The 21,180-nt window shown below is 39.3% G+C and overlaps 1 protein-coding gene across 3 annotated transcripts in view; it reads left to right on the forward strand.

The window, feature by feature from the left end:
• The window catches only part of cdkl5 (cyclin dependent kinase like 5), a 221,695-nt gene that overhangs the window by 192,192 nt on the left and 8,323 nt on the right, over positions 1-21,180 (forward strand). For 2 of the 3 annotated variants that reach the window (XM_063051074.1, XM_063051076.1), the window contains 6 exons: positions 2,502-2,603; positions 4,728-4,839; positions 4,918-5,026; positions 10,445-10,547; positions 18,789-18,911; positions 20,592-20,702. In XM_063051074.1, coding sequence (XP_062907144.1) covers positions 2,502-2,603; positions 4,728-4,839; positions 4,918-5,026; positions 10,445-10,547; positions 18,789-18,911; positions 20,592-20,702 — 660 coding nt within the window. The remainder of the gene's footprint in view (positions 1-2,501; positions 2,604-4,727; positions 4,840-4,917; positions 5,027-10,444; positions 10,548-18,788; positions 18,912-20,591; positions 20,703-21,180) is intronic. The other variant, XM_063051075.1, reaches the window with a different exon arrangement.

Consider the following 21,180-nt stretch of genomic DNA (forward strand, 5'->3'; position numbering starts at 1 on the left):
TCACAGAATGGAAGTTAGATGAAGGAAAAACTTCATTTAGTTTTCCTTGTGCTCCCGTCTCTATCCACACCTTTGTGTAAACAATGTACACTATATCTTTTTCCCATTCTTTTGTGTCCAATCTACTCTGCTAAGAATTATTCTTGGATTACCCCTTAGCTGTTCTTCAGGAAAAAAAAGACAGTGAGGAACTATAATATTAGCTCAATAATTCTAATGCCTTTGGAATTTTTTAATGCGTAATATTGCAGAGAACTCATTTAGGATGTTCTGGACAACTCTAAAAGTCTTAAATAAAAAACAGAAACTGCTGGAAGCATCCTGAAGGCCTTGCAGTACCAGTAGAAAAGAGAAATGATTAACATCCCTAGTCCTTAACAGAAGTTAAAATAAGAATTTAGAAATGTAATAAGTAACCCAAGATAATTAGAACAAAGGCATGTAAAGGCAGGTTATATCTGAAAAGTTTATTATGGAAGTGGGAAATTTAATATACAAAATAATTAAATAGTTTTTAAGATTGCATGCCGTAAATTATATTGCAAGAATCTTTGTAAAAAAAATTATTAAAATCTACTGTTTGATATGAGAAAAAGTATGGAGGTTTAAGAATCAGATTTATTGTCACTGACATGACATGAAATTTATTGTTTGCGGCATCATTATAGTGCAAAGATATAAATTACAAAAATAAATTGTGCATGAATCCTTGGTTCATGAACCATTCAGAAATCTGACAGCAGAGGGGAGGAGGCTGTTTCTGAATCACTGAGTGTGGGTCTTCAAGCACCTGTACCACTTACTTGATGTTAATATAGAGAAGAGAGCAAGTCATGGATGTTGAGGGTCCTTAGTGCTGAACACTACATTCTAGGGGTGCACGGCCTTTAGAAGATGGAGGTATGGACCAGAAATTAGAGTGAAGAAAATTGTACTGCTGATATTGGAGAGTGATTAAATACGCCATTCCTGGAGAACATTTTGTATTAAATGCTTTGAGTTCGACATGTGGAGTGTAACATTAGTATACTTGATGTGTGTAGCTTGTCCACCCTTCATATTATCAAACTTTAAAATACTGCCACGGGGAATATTTTAAGTATGAAGGTGAAATAATCAAAAAAAATGAATTCTGCATTTCTGATGGATATTCGATTAAAATTTACAATTACAATTCAAGTAAGATGTACGGACAGACTCAAATCACTTAGACTTTCATATTTAATGGAAAATCACTATGGTAAATTTTTCTGGTTGTATAACAGCATATCATAAATGGAAATTGAAAGTGTAAGTAAATATCAAAGCAAGGCTCAGTGCTGGGACCCCGGTTGTTTACAATATATATTAATGACTTGGATGAGGGAATTAAATGCAGCATCTCCAAGTTTGCGGATGACACGAAGCTGGGTGGCAGTGTTAGCTGTGAGGAGGATGCTAAGAGGATGCAGAGTGACTTGGATAGGTTGGGTGAGTGGGCAAATTCATGGCAGATGCAATTTAATGTGGATAAATGTGAAGTTATCCACTTTGGTGGCAAAAATAGGAAAACAGATTATTATCTGAATGGTGGCCGATTAGGAAAAGGGGAAGTGCAATGAGACCTGGGTGTCATTATACACCAGTCATTGAAAGTGGGCATGCAGGTACAGCAGGCGGTGAAAAAGGCGAATGGTATGCTGGCATTTATAGCGAGAGGATTCGAGTACAGGAGCAGGGAGGTACTATTGCAGTTGTACAAGGTCTTGGTGAGACCACACCTGGAGTATTGTGTGCAGTTTTGGTCCCCTAATCTGAGGAAAGACATCCTTGCCATAGAGGGAGTACAAAGAAGGTTCACCAGATTGATTCCTGGGATGGCAGGACTTTCATATGAAGAAAGACTGGATGAACTGGGCTTGTACTCGTTGGAATTTAGAAGATTGAGGGGGGATTTGATTGAAACGTATAAAATCCTAAAGGGATTGGACAGGCTAGATGCAGGAAGATTGTTCCCGATGTTGGGGAAGTCCAGAACAAGGGGCCACAGTTTGAGGATAAAGGGGAAGCCTTTTAGGACCGAGATTAGGACAAACTTCTTCACACAGAGAGTGGTGAATCTGTGGAATTCTCTGCCACAGGAAACAGTTGAGGCCAGTTCATTGGCTATATTTAAGAGGGAGTTAGATATGGCCCTTGTGGCTACGGGGGTCAGGGGGTATGGAGGGAAGGCTGGGGCGGGGTTCTGAGTTGGATGATCAGCCATGATCATAATAAATGGCGGTGCAGGTTCGAAGGGCTGAATGGCCTACTCCTGCACCTATTTTCTATGTTTCTATGAAACTCGCAAATGCTGCAATTCCATCGAGGATCGTGAATGGTTGGACTGTATTTTCCTCTATTTTAATCTGGCCTAATTTCTAAGTATGTTTTCTGCATTATACAAGTCATTGTATAGTTTTTGTAAATGTCTTTATAATTCTGTTTTTGCTGTTGAGATAATTGGTGTATCATACTTTCAGGTGGAGCAGTCCTTAACTGATGGAAAGCATAGCAGGCCACCAATCAAAGATTCTACCAGGGATAATACAGTGTCATATCACAGCCATCAACATCAGATTGAGGTTAGACCAAATTAATTTTCATTGTTTTAACCCACGGCTTGGGAGTTATGGTTTGTTTCAATCAATGCCAAATTTCTTCTTTTTCTATGAGGTATATATTTTACGTGAGTACAGAGGTAAAAAAAATTGTTATTTCTGACTAAACTATTTGTAATGCCAAGTGAGATTCATTAATCCTTCTGAAAGAAAACCAGGTTGAGCCTGAATGTTATGTTCCTTTTCCCTTCACCTGTAACCTTCTCTCGCCAAAATGCAGTATGTAACTTCATTTATTGCAGGAATATTTGCAGGAATATTTGCAGGAATACTTAAATTGGATTTAGAGAGCTACAGTACATTTTGGAAAATGCTGTTTGCAATCCTTTGAAGTTTGAGGGGCAATTTGAAATGTTAATAAAATTCTGCAGGATAGATACAGAGAATCATGTTCATGATATAATCTGGATTATCAGCACTGAACGATAGTAAATTTGAACCTCAAGACGCACACTATTTTGTTTGTTAGAAGTGTCAAAGAATACGGAACAAAAATAAGAAAATGCATGAGATTCCTTTCAACTTCTATCTAACAAAATGGTAGAGGAGGCTGGAGAATCTGAATAGCCTAATCCTAATTCTGTATTCCTATCATCGATTTATTTTAAGTAGACAAATGTAAATTTTTTAGTTTGTGTTTGAGTTTTTAATAGTTAGTCATTTTATACCTCTTAAACCATTGATTCTGGTAAATTGGTTCATGTAATGGAATTCCACAAATGCCCAATGTAAAATTAGAATTTTGATCAAATTCATTGATTTTTATTTATTTTATTGAACTTTCAAATTTTAGAGTTTTAGCAATCAAACTCTACAATTGTTTTGTTTTGTAAAACAATTGGTCAGTGCTTTGGTAACTTCCTTCAGTATTTGCATCCCACTAAGATGGCAGCCATTTTTCAAAGCAAGCTATGTTCAAGTAATAAAAATAGTAGTTAATCAAGAAATAAGTAGCAACATGGGGATTTACCATATAGCTACAAGACCCATAGATAACAGCAGGAGAGATTGAGGAAAACCTAGTGTGAACTAAGTTTTTCAGCAGTCAGGTTACAATTTTTGTGTTGTTTTTTGTGTTATTCTTGAATTTGCTAAGGGGAATGGGAATTTTATGTTACAAATGATTGACCAGAGTTGAGATGTCTTGAAATTATGATTAGAGGTCTAACACTTGATGTTAATGAGATATGAAATAATATAATGTTATAGGACTGAGTGTTTTTGAATAAGTTTAGACTAAGCAAAGTAATATCCTTTTGTCTGGGATAAGGAGTATGAGAGGACTCTGAATATTATGATTGTCCTAGGACGTACCTGCACTGAGACAGAGCCCTAAACTGGTAACACTATGCACAGAGTTTTAAAAAAAATTAACAGTGAGTTCTTTGATTACAATTGATCACATCCTCAAATAAAATAGAGTTTTATAAAGGAACTTTTTCACTGAGCAATAGATATTATGGAAAATTCCAATAATCTTAAATATCAACAATAAGTGCCTGAAATACCAAGTCAAGTTTAGCACCAGCTTTGAATACAAATACAGCCAACATCCTAAGTTTTGGACCCTTGCTCTGATATTTCCAGCATTTTCTTTCAATATCAGTTTTCTAGAATCTGCATTTTTTTTTACTTTCAGGAGTATTATCTTTTTTTGTTGGTGGCTTTCCAGAGAACCTAGTTCAAGAACTACAGTCATGTGAATGGAAAATGGTGATGATATTATAGGGATAAGAACGCCACCTACGTAATAGTGATGCATTGTTATTTGGATCTAATAAACCTAGTGGCAGTTTAAGCCTATATTGTTTTGCTTTCCACATGATAATTATGTATTCCAATTGATTTATTATAAATATGCTCCACATCAGGAAGAATTTATTAATGTAAAAGATACACACACACACCAGTTGTGAGTCATTGCTGGGAATTGTAGAATAATGTTTGAATAAGGTGATATTTAAATTGCTGAAATAGTAATATTAAAATAGCTTTGTATGTCTTTTTCCCTAAATTTGTGTTACCAAGAGCTGTATTTACCTGGATTTCCATTTGGCATCATAAACAAATTCTATGTTTACATTTTAGCCTGGAGGATATCATGACATACACTTAGAAGATGGTATATCCTCAAAAGAAAATAAATATGTATTTTCGGACACAGTGCCCAGGGATAGACGAGTACGAAGTTATTATGAAGGTAAGTTTAGAACTCGGTGATCTGTGGAAGCTGATAGCAATATGATGAAGCAAAGTTTAACACTTATTGTTTGTTTAGATTATTCTTCTTTGGAGGGAACCTTCAGTGAGAGAGGACCAATTAATGTGCCAATGCCTGGTAACATTCAGTCAAAGCATTCCAAAAGACACACTGCTGTGGACCTTTGGTAAGAAAACAGCCATCTTTTCTCTTTTTTTCCCCTGGTTCTTTAATATTGAAAGAAAGTTTTGAGGTAGCAAAAAAGCAAAAGCATTCTAAAGCCTTACTTCCTGAATCTGTGAATTCTTTGGGAGGAGACTACTCTGTATCTCCTGTTTTTTGTCCAGTTCCCTTTTGAAAGTGACAGAATATTTGGGTAGTGAATTGCAGATCATGACCACTAGTTTCATGATTAAGTATTTTCCTTGCCACACCATTAGTTCTGTTGTTAAGCACTTTGAATCCAGGTCCTTTAGCTCTTGACCCTTTCACTGATGGAACAGTTTCCCTTTTTTCACTCTTGTTTTTGGCACTTTGCTCCTAAAACAAAAACTTGGCTTTCAAACTCTGACCCTGAGCCCAAGACTAACCATCCAATGGACCATGCCATCTTTCCTTTTACACCAGCAGTTTTTCTCTATATGTTAAAACTTAAAACAAATCAGTCAAGATTAAATTCCAAAGGAATACAGTCTTAATTGTAATTCTTCCTGCAATTTAGCCACTGTAGTAAAGGTAAGTATACCATTCTGTCCCTCTGAATCCTATGTATCCTCCTCAAGATTTGGTGCCCAGCACTGCTGTCAGTATTGTCACAAGTATAGTCTAACCAAGGATTTCAAATGTACTTAAGTAGTGTCATTAATATATTAAAGGTATTCTATTATCTTGAGGTTTGAAAGTAAGGAGATAACAGATTATTTGCCTGAAAACTTGATTGGAAATGTGGGTTTCATGAAGAGTTGTATCATAGGTAGAGGCAGAGAGGAATTCCAAAGTTTGAGGTCTTTGGAGCTGGTGACACTGCTCCCAGTGGTGGAACAAGCAAAATTGGTGAAGCTGGAGAACTTCAGATATTCTGAAATATTATTAAACTAGGGGAGATTCACAGATAAGGTAAGAAGGCCAAGAAGAGAACTGAAAAACAAGGATGAGGACTTTAAAATAGTACAAGTTCAAAGAGGACATGAGAGGAGCTGAGGAAGAAATTAGAATAAGATGCAAGCTCAGCTTTGGTGAATGTGGGTACAGGTTTCCCTCACCATCCGAAGGTAGAGCGTTCCTATGAAATGGTTCCTAAGCCAGAATGTCATAAAGCGAAGAAGCAATTACTATTAATTTATATGGGAAAACTTTGTGAGTGTTCGCAGACCCAAAAATAACCTACCAAATCATGCCAAATAACACATAAAACCTAAAATAGCAGTAACATATAGTAAAAGCAGGAATGATATGATCAATACACAGCCTATATAAAGTAGAAATACTTTTCCACAATCATTACCGCACTGTGCTCCATAGTGAAAATCTCACGCAAGCTCTCTCGGCAAAAACACGGCGCAAGCTCTCTCGGCAGAAAATCTCACACAAGCGCTGTTGGCAAAAAACACTCTCCAGTAACCTTTAAGCTATGAAGCTGCCAAATCATACCAAATAACACGTAAAAATGCACAGCCAATATAAAGTAGAAATAATGTATGTACAGTGTAGTATCACTTACAGGAATCAGGAAGACAGCAAACACATTGTTGATGGTGTGTTAGGCTGAGTCGTTGGAGGTTGGGGTGGTGCAGTGGCCCCCACCCTCTGGGCCGCCGACCGATACTGATTCGCGAAGCATGCAGGGGTACAGTGGTAGCCGGGACACACCCAACGCATCTTTAAGAAAAAAGGCGAAATAAACGTGCGAATTGACTAGGTGCCGCCTGGCACGTAAATGTCGGCCCAAATGAGAGGCGATGCAATCGGCAATCGTCTCTGATCTGGGCCGACATTTACGTGCCAGGCGGCATCTAATTAATTAACATGTTTATTTCGGCTTTTTTCTTAAAGATGTGCTGTGTGTCTCCCAGCTACCGCTGCATTCTCCATGAATTGGTATCTGTCCGCAGCCCAGGGGTTGGGGTGCTGGGACACTGGGGTGTCATCTCATCGTCGTCTGTTTCCATTAGGGCAGGCAGCTCATCTTCTTCTATCTCTGCCTGCCTCGATGTCGAAGGTTGAGGTTGGTCGTCTGCTGTGGCTGATGTGGAAGGCTTGAAAACAACAGTATGCTTGACTGCTGAGTCTCGCGCATTTTTCTATCATACAGTTCTTTGTAAGCACTCAAACCATCTTGCAAATATGCCCTAAACCGACGTACCCTTTCAAAATTAAAGTCGTACTTTATCACTGCAGCAAAAATCTCACGCAGTTGCTTCACGTTCAGTTCCTGGACGACTTCACTTTCTGTCCGTTCGCTACTGCATTCAGTTTCGATTGTTATCCTTTCCTCTTCCAATTGCGTCAGCTCTTCATCTATCAGTTCTTGGTCATGGGATGCCAAAACTTCTTCAACACCGTCTTTGTCAACTTCCACAAGCCAAACTCACTTTGTCCTTGCTTCGTTCACCACGATCAAAACGCTTAATTATGTCTAGTTTTACACTAAGTGTAACATCCTTACGAATTCTTTTAGGCTTTTCTGATACCTTAGAACTCATCTTGCTAACGGCTGCTCACAGGCACGTGTTTAAGCAGTGCGGGCTAGAATGCTGTTCCCGGGGATAGCGGCTGCTCGGGGCACACACTGCCTTTTTTTGTAACAGTGAAAACACCTTCTGTTAGTGAAAAGAGGGAACTAATGTAGGTCTTTCGTAACAGTGAGGTTTCGTAAAGCGAACGTTCGAAAAGCAGGGGACACCTGTATGTTAAAACCTATGTTCCCTAAACCTAAGCTTGCATCTTGACTTGGAAGACAGTGAAGGATTGGGAAGAGGGTGTTGGAGATACAAGAAAGACAATTGTTTGGTTTCAGCCTCATCCATGAGCACCTTGGAGTTGAAGGTAGCCGAGATAGTTGTTGCACGAGTCAAAGGTGGTGATGAATCGGCATATAGGAGAGAGATTGGAAAATCTGATTGAGTGCTGCCACAACAACAACCTCTCAATCAACATCAGCAAAACCAAAGAGCTAATTATTGACTGAAGGAGGCGGAATTCAGAGGTCATGATCCACTTCTCATTAGGTGATCGGAGATGGAGAGGGTCAGTAATTTTAAATTCCTTGGGGATATTTCAGAGGATCTGACCTGGGACTAGCACATAAATGCAACTACAAAGAAGGTACTGTTGTGCCTCTGCTGTCTTAATAGTTTGTGCAGATTCAGCATGTCATCTAAAACTTTTGACAAACTTTTATCAATAAACAGTGGAGAGTATCCTGACTGGTTGCTTCATGGCCTGCTACGGAAAAACAAATGTCCATGAACGGAAAAGCCTACAAAAAGTAATGGATACGTCCCAGTTGAGCACAAGAAAAGCTTTCCCCAATATTGAGCACATCTGCACAGAGCACTGCCACAGGAAAACAGCATGCATCATCAAGGCCCCCTCCCCTCACCATTCAGGTGGTGCTCTCTTTTGCTGCTGCTGTCGGGCAGGAGGTAAAGGAGCCTTGGGTCCCACACACAAGGTTCAGGTGTAATTATTACCATTGAACCATTGGGCTCCAGAATAAGTGTGGATAACTTCACTCACCTCAATACTGAACTGATTCCACAACACTGAACTTGTTCTCAATATAATTTGTTACTTAATTATTTTTATTATCTTTTTTTTGTATTTGTATTTGCACAGTTTATGTTACACATTGGTGTTTATCCGTCTTTGTATGTAGTTTTTCATTGATTCCATTATATTTGTATCTCCTGTGAACACCCACAAGAATATAAATCTCAGGGTGGTAAATGGTGACATAGATGTATTTTGACAAGAAATTTACGTTAAACTTTAAGATAATGAATGGAAAGAAGTTACAGAATTTACAACAGATGAGTAAAGAGGATGTTCTTCAGTTCAAGGATCTTGTGTCATGGACAAGCGATCAATTTTGGATAAGAAAAATATGGCCTTGATATACTTGTGGTCCAGTTGTCGTAAACTTCTTTTGATCTACCCAAAGCAAAGACACCGCACACTACGGCGAATGTAACTTTAACTCTTTATTAGCAAGTTACCAGAGAGAACCCTCCTTAAGCAACCTTTTGGGCTGCTCCAGGGGTCCCTGGCTTCTGAAGCAAATGCAGTGCTTTTTATACATATGCACATAGATACAGGTGGGTTCACCTCCTTAGTTTCTGTACAGATGAGTATTGTTTAACTTATCAGCCATAAATTGTTCATGTAACAGCTTAACTACCCTTATGTCTGAGAGCAGCCAGAGATAAGCTTACCCCTCAGAGCTTCCCACCCTTGAAACAGGCATTCCTTATAATGCTTATCTAGCAAGTGCTACGTTTCTTACAGCAGTTAATCAAACAATGGTACAAGTTGTTCTTAAGCAAGGACTGAAGTTACACAGGTCGCATACCAAGAATAATATCACCCGCTCAGCCTATCTTGTGAGAAACACTTGTGCTTCTATGCTTTTTGTCAAAGCCTTAGCCACTATGACCCTTACAAAATAGCCAGGGTCACAAGAGGCCTGCGAGATGCTAACTTCTTAACATTATATTACACAGTTAGATCAGGTGATGAATGGCTGAACAGGTTGCCTTTCCTATCTTGTTCCAATTTATATCCTTTAGATGTAACAGAGCAGAGATAAGGTACATACCAAGAAGAAAGTGGTACTTTTGAAGGTGGAGGTGAGGATGTGATTGAGCAGAATGCTAGCTGCAGTGCTGGCATATTGAATGGTGAGCACCCAGAAGTATTTCTTCTGAAATCAGGCACTAAGTCATTGAGTGATAAGGCATGTATAGCAGCCTTTAGCCCAACATATCCATGCCAACCAAGTTAGCCATCAAAATGGCTCATATCCCTCTAACTCTTTCCTATCCTGTTAATGTACATCTCCAAGTTTCTTTAAAATGTTGTTATTCTACCTGCCTGAAGTACTCCCTGTGGCAGCTCGGTGCAATAACCTTCTGCTTGAAAAAGTTACTGCTCAGGTCCTTCTTAATTTTTTTCCTTTAATACTATGACCTCTAGTTTTTGATTCCCTTTCTCATTTCTTTAAAACCAAGCACAACTAAACTGCTATGATACCCTTGGAAATCTTTGTTTAATACCTTTAGAACATTTGCCAAATTGCAAATGTTTGTACATTAATGGGATGGGTGTTTAGGGTACTTTTCTTTGTGTTATTTGTAAATATTAACAACATGTGAACCTGGCTGAAGTTTATATTTATTTGGTGCAACTGGATTATGTTCTCAGTTAACTGGAGTTAGCATTCAGTTGAGTGCATCATAGAGTCTTAACACCATACAACACAGGAAGCTTGAGTACTCATCTAGGTATTGTTTCACCGTTGATTTATCAAATTTTATCAGACATACAGTTTCTTAGAATGGATTGCATTGATGTTCTTAAACCCTAATCAATTTCTTTTTTGTTTCAGGAGAAGTACAGAAAATCTTAACATTAACCCTCTGGAGCAAACAAAGGAAAAGGGGAAAGGTTTCTTCAGAGCAATAAAAAAGAAGAAGAAGAAATCACAAACGGTAAGTTTAATTTTGTTTCAGAGCATTTACAATGATTTGTAAGACATAGGAGCAGAATTAGGCTATTCAGCCAATCAAATCTGCTCTATTGAAGGGTCAAAGTTTGATCTTACAATATATTCGCAATGTTTATTTTGTGTGGAATACTTTCTAGATCAAATTACTCTCTGACAAGTGTGAAAAGGAATTAATTATACAGTCAAAGGGGCAAATGAAATGCGAAGGTCTTTATCTACACGATAAAACTGTTCATTTTGTGCATTCCCTCAAGCTCTAAACATATTAGTAGAGAACTTCACTCAAGTAATTGTATTAGATCACTTTAGTTTATGTAATCAACTATATAACTTGATTTTAATACTATTAGTTCTGGTTATGGCAATAGAATATTTTCCTCTTGGGCTATGCGTTTTGGTAAGGAAATGAGTGCATGTTTATAAAAGAAAATCTAGTCACAATAATGTGATATGTCCTGATTTAGGAAATTTCAATTTTTTAGAATTAATAAATTTCCTCATCCAAGTAATTGTTGTAGCCCCCTGGAAAGCCTCAGGCTCACTCAACTCGCTGTCGTCTAGGGGAAACAGCCCTCAGCCCCGCCAAACTGGGTAATTAAGTTTTTTGTGGGTGCTGTGTGATATACCCCACCCCGTCAAATAACAAACAAAACACTATATACGATTAATTGATTACAATTTATAGATGTTACTGGAACTATGTAATTAATAGAGATAAAATATAAAAGGAAAATAAAAGGCGCCAAACTTATCAAAGTTCAATCTGTTCGTGCACGAACAGTTGGAGCTCTAGTAAGGATCCTCCCTTCACCATTCGATCTCCTGTGACCACTTTGACCCGCCGCCTGGGACCAACCACGGTGGCCGACCAGACACTCCACACAAGTCTGTCTCCATCTCCTCTCCTCGCTGAAGACCCTGGACCTTGGACTCCTGTTTGGGGTCCGACCCCGTTAGCCAGCTGACAGCATCGCATCCACTCTCTCTCTCCCCATCGCGCCTTCTGCCCAAAAACCCACGCATCACAATAGCTTACAGATACACAAGAAAGAATAACATCTATCCCAATTGGTTTGTTCGCTCTCTTATCAATAATATAACCCAAACAAGCTGCTAGCGAGAGAACTTTGTCAGCAGTTAACATAACAAAGAAGCCATTTTAATTATAACATAACAAAGAAGCCATTTTAATTAGCCTATGCAGTAACATAAAAGAAGAAACCCCTTACATTATGTTAGCAAGAAAATAAATTTCCCCTGTTAATTGTAACAGCAACGACAAAGTGAAGCTTCTTTCCAGACTGTATAAAAATCATGTAGTTTATCACTGGAAAGGAGAAATTTGTTTTTGATGCAAAATCTACTTTGAGAGGCGAAGTACTTAATTATGTTTGAAATTCCAATTCTTTGGCAAGAGATAGAACACATTTTTAACATGATGGATCCTTGAAGTGAATTAAGTACCTTGGGTGGTACAGGGTTTTATCCTCAGTGGAAGTCCCTCGTTAAGTGAAAGACTTGTGAAATTGGTAAACTTTTGATAACCTTTTCAAATACTACTTTGCACTTTTATGCTTTCATACGGCCAAGAGCTTACAAAATTACAGAATGGTTACAATGTAGAAGCAGCCCTTTTAGCCAGTCAAGTCTGTACTGGTTCAAAATAAGAGTAATCCAGCGAGTCCGACTCCCCGTCTTCTCCTCATTGCCCTACAAATTCTTATTTGGGATACTAATTCAGCTCAGTAATTGAATCTAACTTTATTTCTGCTCCTGGCTGTCCATTTACATCCAAGCTATTCACAGTGCAAATGTTTTCCTCATGTCACTAATGGTACCTTTTTTCAGCCATCTTTCTTCAATGTTCTTTAATCCTTGAACCCTCCGAAAATGAGAATGGTTTTTATCCTTTTTGTTCCATTGGGACCACTGCTTTCCAATGAGAACAATAACAGCTTCTCTGGTCTATCCATATAATGGAAGACCTTACCTACATCAGTTCTACCTCTACTTGCAATCATTTACCTGTTTGCATGCATACAAAATGCCATTCAATTCTTTTTTATGTTCTTTCTCAGGCCCTTTATCTGCCTTTCAGATTTATAGAGTTGTACAGTATAGAAGCAGGCTTTTTTGCACAACTTCTCCTTGCTGACCAAGATGTCTCCAGAGATGATTCCATTTTCCTGCATGTGGACTGTAACTCTCTAAAATACTCTATCCATGTAGTTGTTGAAGGCCTTTTAAACATTGTTAAAATAGTTTTATCTTGCAGCATACTCATGGTGGAAAAAGTTGTTCGTTACTCTATAGTAATGTTATTGATGGTATTAGGATTGTATGAATTAATCTGGTGTTGTGCATGAACTTGTGTAACCATCATCAGAGTGTTAAAATGCAGTTTAGAAAAGAATTTGCTGACAGTGAGAAGTAATTTGCCAATTTCTTTGTCAATCAGGCTATGTGACACCACTGCTGCAAGTGCTTTTGGTTTAGAGTTATTTTATGCACGTGCTTTATGCCTAACTATTCTTAAGTCACATTTTGCTGAAGAAGGTACCAATCCTATCGGAAAATGCATTGTCATTTGTTTCCTGTGAGCTTTGAAATCGGCCGTTTATTGAGTAAGTTGACATTCTGCTATACAATAAACTGTGTGTGACGTATACCTCACCCCATCTCCAGTTCATGGATGACAGTCATGTCAGTAAGTTATCGCTTAGGAAAATAGGTGTTGCATTGCATTGTTACAGGAATATAATAAAACTTGAGATTTTTTTTTACTATCAGGGGTAGTCAGACCTGTATCTAGAACGTGGACTCTGGTTAGATTCTCTTTAAACTCTTTACTGTATTTACCCTCCTGTACAACATTCATCCAAAGTTTTCATATTTGGTGACATATTTTGGCTCCCAGCTAATTCAGTGAATTTTAAAATCTCAGTCTTTCTTTCATTTTTGTTTCCATGGGTTTATATCTGTCTTATCATTCATCTTCTCCAAGACTTTTATCCTCAATTGATATTCATTGAGATGTACAGCACAGAAAACTTAACCTAATTGCCTATCAGAACTCGTCCCATTTGCCTGTATTTGATCCATATCCTTCTAAGCTTTGGTATCCATGTATCTGTCCAAATGTCTTTTAAACACAGTACCTGCTTCTATCACTTCCTCTGGCAGCTTGTTCCACATACTAACCACCCTCAGTTCCCTTTTTAAAGCATTCCACACAATATTCCAAGTGTGGTCTCACCAACATCTTGTACAGTTGTAACATGACATCTGAGCTCTTGTACTCAGTGCACTGACCAATGAAAGCAAGCGTACCAAATACTATCTTCACCATGCTGTGTCGCCACTTTCCGAAAACTATGTAGTTGTATACTTAGGTCACTTTTTTCTACAATACTCTCCAGGGCACTGCTATTTACTGTGCAAGTCCTGCCCTGGTTTAACTTGCCAAAATCCAACACTTCACACTTCTGTGACGTAGAACTGGCGGGATTACTCTTATATTGAGCCAGTATAGACTTTACCAGCCAAGGGGCTCCTTCCATATTTACTGTTGGCTATAGGAAAGCATAAAAACATAAAATAGTATTTGAAAAGACAAAATAAAGTTTTCACATTTAGCTTACATTTAGAAAAAAGAGAAGTTTACCAATTTCAGTCTTTCACTTAAGGAGGAGTTTACACAGGATAAAACCCTGTACCACCCAAGTAAATTAATTCACACAAAAAATGCTGGTGAACGCAGCAGGCTAGGCAGCATCTATAGGAAAAGGTACAGTCGACGTTTTGGGCCGAGACTCTTCGTCAGGACTAACTGAAAGGAGAGATAGTAAGAGATTTGAAAGTGGGAGGGGGAGAGGGAGATCTGAAATGATAGGAGAAGACAGGAGGGAGAGGGATGGAGCTAAGAGCTGGAAAGTTGATTGGCAAAAGGGATATGAGAGGATCATGGGACAGGAGGCCTACGGAGAAAGAAAGAGGGAGGGAAGCCCAGAGGATGGGCAAGGAGTTATAGTGAGAGGGGGAAAAAAAGAGAGAAAGAAAAATAAATAAATAAATGACGGATGGGGTACAAAGGGGAGGTGGGGCATTAACGGAAGTTAGAGAAGTCAATGTTCGTACCATCAGGTTGGAGGCTACCCAGACGGAATATAAGGTGTTGTTCCTCCAACCTGAGTGTGGCTTCATCTTGACAGTAGAGGAGGCCGTGGATAGACATTATCAGAATGGGAATGGGCCGTGGAATTAAAATGTGTGGCCACTGGGAGATGCTGCTTTCTCTGGCGGACAGAGCGTAGGTGTTCAGCGAAATGGTCTCCCAACCTGCATTGGGTCTGGCCAATATATAGAAGGCCGCATCGGGAGCACCGGACGCAGTATCGGACCCCAGCCGACTCACAGGTGAAGTGTTGCCTCACCTGGAAGGACTGTCTGGGGCCCTAAATGGTGGTGAGGGAGGAAGTGTAAGGGCTTGTATAGCACTTGTTCCGCTTAGCAGGATAAATGCTGGGAGGGAGATTGGTGGGAAGGGATGAGGGGGACGAATGGACAAGGGTGTCGCGTAGGGAGCGATCCCTGCGGAATGCAGAAAGGGGGGGGGAGGGAAAGATGTGCTTAGTGGTGGGATCCCGTTGGAGGTGGCAGAAGTTACGGAAAATTATATGTTGGACCCAGAGACTGTTGGGGTGGTGGGAGGATGGGGTGAGAGCAGATGTGCGTGAAATGGGAGAGATGCGTTTGAGAGCAGAGTTGATGGTGGAGGAAGGGGAAGCCCCTTTCTTTAAAAAAGGAGGACATCTCCTTCATCCTGGAATGAATAGCCTCATCCTGAGAGCAGATGTGGCAGAGATGGAGGAATTGCGAGAAGGGGATGGCATTCTTGCAAGAGACAGGGTGGGAAGAGGAATAGTCCAGGTATCTGTGAGAGTCCATAGGCTTATAGTAGACATCAGTAGATAAGCTGGATCTCCCAGTGGCCACACATTTTAATTCCATGTCCCATTCCCATTCTGATATGTCTATCCACGGCCTCCTCTACTGTCAAGATGAAGCCACACTCAGGTTGGAGGAACAACACCTTATATTCCGTCTGGGTAGCCTCCAACCTGATGGCATGAACATTGACTTCTCTAACTTCGTAAATGCCCCACCTCCCCTTCGTACCCCATCCATTATTTATTTATTTATTCGTTCATTCATTCTCTCTTTTTTTCTCCCTCTGTTCCTCTCACTATAACTCCTTGCCCATCCTCTGGGCTTCCCTCCCCCTTTCTTTCTCCCTAGGCCTCCCATCCCATGATCCTCTCATATCCCTTTTGCCAATCAACTTTCCAGCTCTTAGCTCCATCCCTCCCCCTCCTGTCTTCTCCTATCATTTCGGATCTCCCCCTCCCCCTCCCACTTTCAAATCTCTTACTAGCTCTTCTTTCAGTTAGTCCTGACGAAGGGTCTTGGCCCGAAATGTCGACTGTACTCTTCCTAGAGATGCTGCCTGGCCTGCTGCATTGACCAACATTCTTTGTGTGTGTTGCTTGAATTTCCAGCATCTGCAGATTTCCTCGTGTTTGCGTTAATTAATTCACAGCAAGGATTCATCATGTTAACAATATGTTGTATTTCTCTCCAATGATTTGGAATTTCGAACATAATTAAATACATCAACTCTCAAAGTAGATCTTGCATCACATGGAAATGCAAATTCCTCTTTTCCAATAATAAACTTGTGAGATTCTGCAGATGCTGAGGTCAGGCAGTATCTACAAAAATGAATATACAGTCGATGTTTCGAGCTGAGACCATCAGGGTTAGAAAAGAAGGGGAAGAATCCAGAATGGGAGGGGAGAGGAAGGTGAAGCCAGGTGGGTGGGAGGAAAGGGGGATGAATTAAGAAGTTGGGAGCTGTTTGGTGGAAAATATAAGGGGATAGGGAAGAAGGAATCTGATAGGAAAGGAGAGTGGACCATGGGAGAAGGGGATGGAGGAAGGGCACCAGGGGGAGTTGACAGGCAGGTGAGGAGAAGAGAGGAGATAAGAGGGGGAGCAAGAGTTGTAGGGGGGAATTACTGGAAGTTAGAGAAATCGCTGTTCATGCCATCAGGTTGGAGGCTGCCCAGATGGAATGTGAGGTGTGTGCTACTGCAATCTGAGAGTGGCCTCATTTTTGCAGTAGAGGAGCCCATGGACTGAAATGTCACAAAGGGAATGGGGATGGGAATGAAAATGGTTGACCACCAGGAAATCCTGCCTTTTGTGGATGGAGCATAGGTGCTCTACGAAGTGGTCCCCCAGTTTACAATGTGTCTCACCAACATACTGGAGGCTGCATCAGGAGTACTGGATACTGTAGACGACCCCTACAGATCCACAAGTGAAATGTTGTCTCACCTGGAAGGATTGTTTGGGGCCCTGAATAGAGATGAGGGAGGAGGTGAAAGGGCAGTTGCAGAGGGATGAATGGACAAGGGAATCATGGAGAGAGTAATCCCTGGGGAAAGCGGAGAGTGGGAGGGAGGTAAAAATATGTTTGGTGGTAGAATCCCATTGAAGATGGCAGAAGTTGCAGAGAATGATGAGCTGGATGACGAGGTTACTACACTAATATGCAGGACCTTATCAAAAGCCTTGTTAAATCCATGTAGATGTTGTCTAATATGCCCTAATAGATCCTTTTAATCCCTTCAAAAAGCTCATTCAAATTCGTGAGAGACAATTTTCCATGTGCAAAGCCATGCTGACTGGTTCTTGCCTTTCCAAATATAGGAACCTGTTTAAAATCCCCTCCAGTAACTTTCCCACCACTCATGTTAGGCTTTCTAGCTTGTAGCTTCCTGGCTTGTCCTTGTTACCCTTCTTAAATTAGGGCACAACATCAGTCAGTGTTCTGCCACCTCAGCATGGCTAATGACGATACCGATATCTCTGCCAGGACCCCAGTGATTTCTTCCTTGACTTCTCACATTGTTCTAGAGTACACTTGATAAGGCCGGGGGGATTTATCCACCCTTATACACGTTAAGACCGCCAGCATCTTTGCTCTTGCAATGCTTTTCAAGACTCTTGTTAGTGTTTGGGCAAATCACTGCAGCTGGATCCTTCTCTTCCTACTCTTCTCCAGCCAGAAGAGATGTTCTTAACCTTAGCACCAGGTAGGCAGCACAGTCTTCAAGAACTCTTGTCTTTGTGCCGGTTAAATGTTCCTCTAATAATGCTATAGCCTCTAACTATTACATTTCTCTTTTCTCCCCCACTTGCCAGGGTGCTGTGGACAGTTTGCACATCTCCTTGCAGTATGCACAATTGTCCATACAGGGCACAAGAATCTCACAACTGTTGGACAAAAACCCTAATGCTCCTTTGGAACTACCCTTTGTATCCTACTGCTTCTTCTGTAGTCAAACTTTCATGTCCCTATCCAATTACCAGTTTAGAGATAGTTAAACTAAGGGGTTTGACTGCCTCCTGCAATACAGTGTCTAGGTAATTCTCCCCCTACCTGATGTGCTGCAATGTTTGGAACTTGGATTCGGCTCATCGACCCTGAGCTGAAGTTCCTTGAGCAGCCAACCCTTGCTATGGTTACAGTTTGCCACAATGAGGTCCAACAGTTCTCACAAGTTGTAGCTACAATATATTTCTGACCCAGACACCTCTTCTAATTAATAGTTGTATGTGTTAGTTTAATTTCTTAATAATGGAGTTAACCTCTTTAATTTTGCAGAACTTGTTCACGCACTAACGTGCCCTTGATTTAAAAATACTTAACCAATCAGAATAAACAGAGAGAGTAACTTTAAAATACATGCCATTGCCTATATAAGACCTCATAGACTGGCATGCTAACTATGGCTTTGATGGTTTGGTCTAATCTAATCTGTTTTTAAATATGGATTTTGTTTGGATTGTGGCAATCATACAGTGCTGGAAGTTTCAGCAATAGAGCAGCAAAATGTCAATAAGTTCCATGGTGTCCTCATGAATTGGAGAAAGCCACATGACTAGTTTGGTACATTTGTAATATCAAGATTGGATCTCTTAAATGAGTGAAAGCAGACACCTTTATAATTGGTAATTTAAAATAGTTACTTCAAAATTTGGACTAAAAGAAGAACGTCCTGCTTGTACCTGCTAATTTCAGTAAAAATCGCAGAAATATATCAACATTGTGTTACAATCTGTGTGCACTTTGGTATATTTATATCTTATATTACAGGCAGAAAACAACGATGGAGAAAATCCAAGTATAAGAAAATCACTCTTTCCTCTTTTTAGTGCAAAGAACCATTTAAAACATATCTGTTCCTCAAGAGAACTTCCTATAGTCAATCTTCCCATGGTATTCATTTTACAATACTGTATTCCTAACAAGCTATAATACTTCTACGCAATAATAGTTAGAGCATGCACATACTGAATATTTATTTCTCTGAAATGGATTTAAGTTTGGGTCTTCCTCTGTATTCTCATTAATAATAAAGGGAATGCAGACAGGAACTTTACCATTGAGTATCTGGATACTTTCAATTTTTTTGGTGAAAAAGAGCCTTCCCTTGCTGCATTGAACTAACAGCATGTACAAGAATCATATGGTTTCAGATTTGGGAAGCAGTAACAACAAAGACACAGCTGCATGTAACGGGTGAATGCTGAATTATACACATGATTTAACTATGGTGCTTCTTAGAGAAAAAAATGACATTTTTCACACAGATTAATTTAGTATCACTTCAGAGATACTGTATACCGGAAAGATTAATTTGTAAACTGTGCTACATAGAAATTTGTGCTTTTAACTGTGTTCATGCTGTTGTAAACTGATGGTTTAAGTGGAAATCATTTGTTTGCACAAGACAGCAGATATGTTCTTAATCTTTCACTTTATATAAAAGTTTATTCAACCCAATAATATTGATTTTCTTGAAATTATTCTCAATTGGCAAAGTTTTTCTATTGTAAAGAGCATGAGCACTTGTTTGCTCTTTACGCTGCAAAACTGTCAGCAGTTTCTGAAGCCTATGCATTCATAGGTAAAGGCATAATTCTAGATCTCTGTTGTCAGTAATTCCTTGCTTTTCCAAAGCTTGCAGTTTTGAAATCCTTACCGATGTAACTTTCTCTAAATTACTTTTTTGAAATCAACTTTTATGAGCCATACTTACTATAAAATACCTGAAAAATAATCCTAGTTGAATAAGTGAAAAACTGACTTTTTATTTACATATGCTGAGTCATAATTACTATGAAAATTACTGACCTAAAATATTAACTTTGAATTCCCCAAAGAATATTTCAAAATTCAATAGTTTTGAAAATTTTAAAATGCTTAACTTTGTATTGATTTATGATGGTTTGTTTCTATCTTAATTTCACACATGTCCAAATCTTCATTTTGTGCTCTATAATCTATTTAAAAAATATTGATTACTGATTAGAACTTTTATTTCCTGGTTTGTTTTTGGTATATAATGTTGTTGCTGGACTCCAGCGGTACTCCATAACTTATACTAGAATTAACAAACAGGGAAGGAAAAATTTATGCCATGGAGATCTTTTGGGAAAAGGACCAAAACATCCTATTTTCAAATTAATTTTCTCATTCACAACAAAAACTTGCATTTCAGTTTATATCCCATTGCAAGAACAGTGAAAAGTCTCTTTTTAAAATATTTTAAAATATATAATTGTAATGAGCAGCTAAAATAATAAATCTTTGCATAAGTATTCTTCAGTTAACTCCTCACATATTAATTGTCTACTTCCTCCTCTGATAGGCACCATAGAGGAAAATGTTTCGACAAAGCTATGTAATCTTTCATTCAATCTAGTTTTGACTTTCCATCTTGACTACCAGCTGCGTATGTATTTGCTTCATTACCAAGATTCTATTCACTCCATTTCCAGGGTGTGATCAAGCTAAACTCTAAAGTATGCATGTCCTTTCCAACGTTAAAATTCAAGAACCGTAGATTATTATGTGTGAAAGATCCTGTGGTAATGTAAGCCTCTTCAATTTTAGATGCCTAGTGGTGATGGCCATGATCGCCAGGCATTACAGAAAGCTCTACAGTCTCGTCAAAACAGAGGCAAGGATTGGCCCACAGATAAAATGGTGGATGATCAGCCTCAGGTATTTTTCTAAAGCATCTTGGACTGTTTCAGAGCCAGTGAGATATCTTTTGATGTGCACTCACAATTGTTAAGTGGGGAATTTGAACAAAATAAAATGGCTCTCATCTACAAAAATACCAATTACTGGTACTTTTTCCTTTCTTTGGCCATTTCCTGGGATTGAGGTTGAATTGCTTCTATACCACTTCCATTGGTTCTGAGGTGACCACAAAAGCTAATGTTAAATTACAGTCTCTTCCACACTTGGAGCTGGAGGTGCCTGACAGGGTGGGGCAGTGCACTCCTTGTTCTATTTAAACTCAGCTCTTGTGTACACACAACGCATGGATTCAGTGTTCTTAATATCACCCCAAATGCTCATTCCACCAGGGGTTGGTGGGAGTGATGCATCTTTTCAAGATGGCTTTGAGCATGTTCTTGAATCTTTTCTTCTGATCTACCAGTAATCTCCTTGTGTGACAGCTTGAAATAATGTC

The sequence above is a fragment of the Mobula hypostoma genome, chromosome 6 (genome assembly GCF_963921235.1).
Source record: "Mobula hypostoma chromosome 6, sMobHyp1.1, whole genome shotgun sequence".
NCBI lineage: Eukaryota > Metazoa > Chordata > Chondrichthyes > Myliobatiformes > Myliobatidae > Mobula > Mobula hypostoma.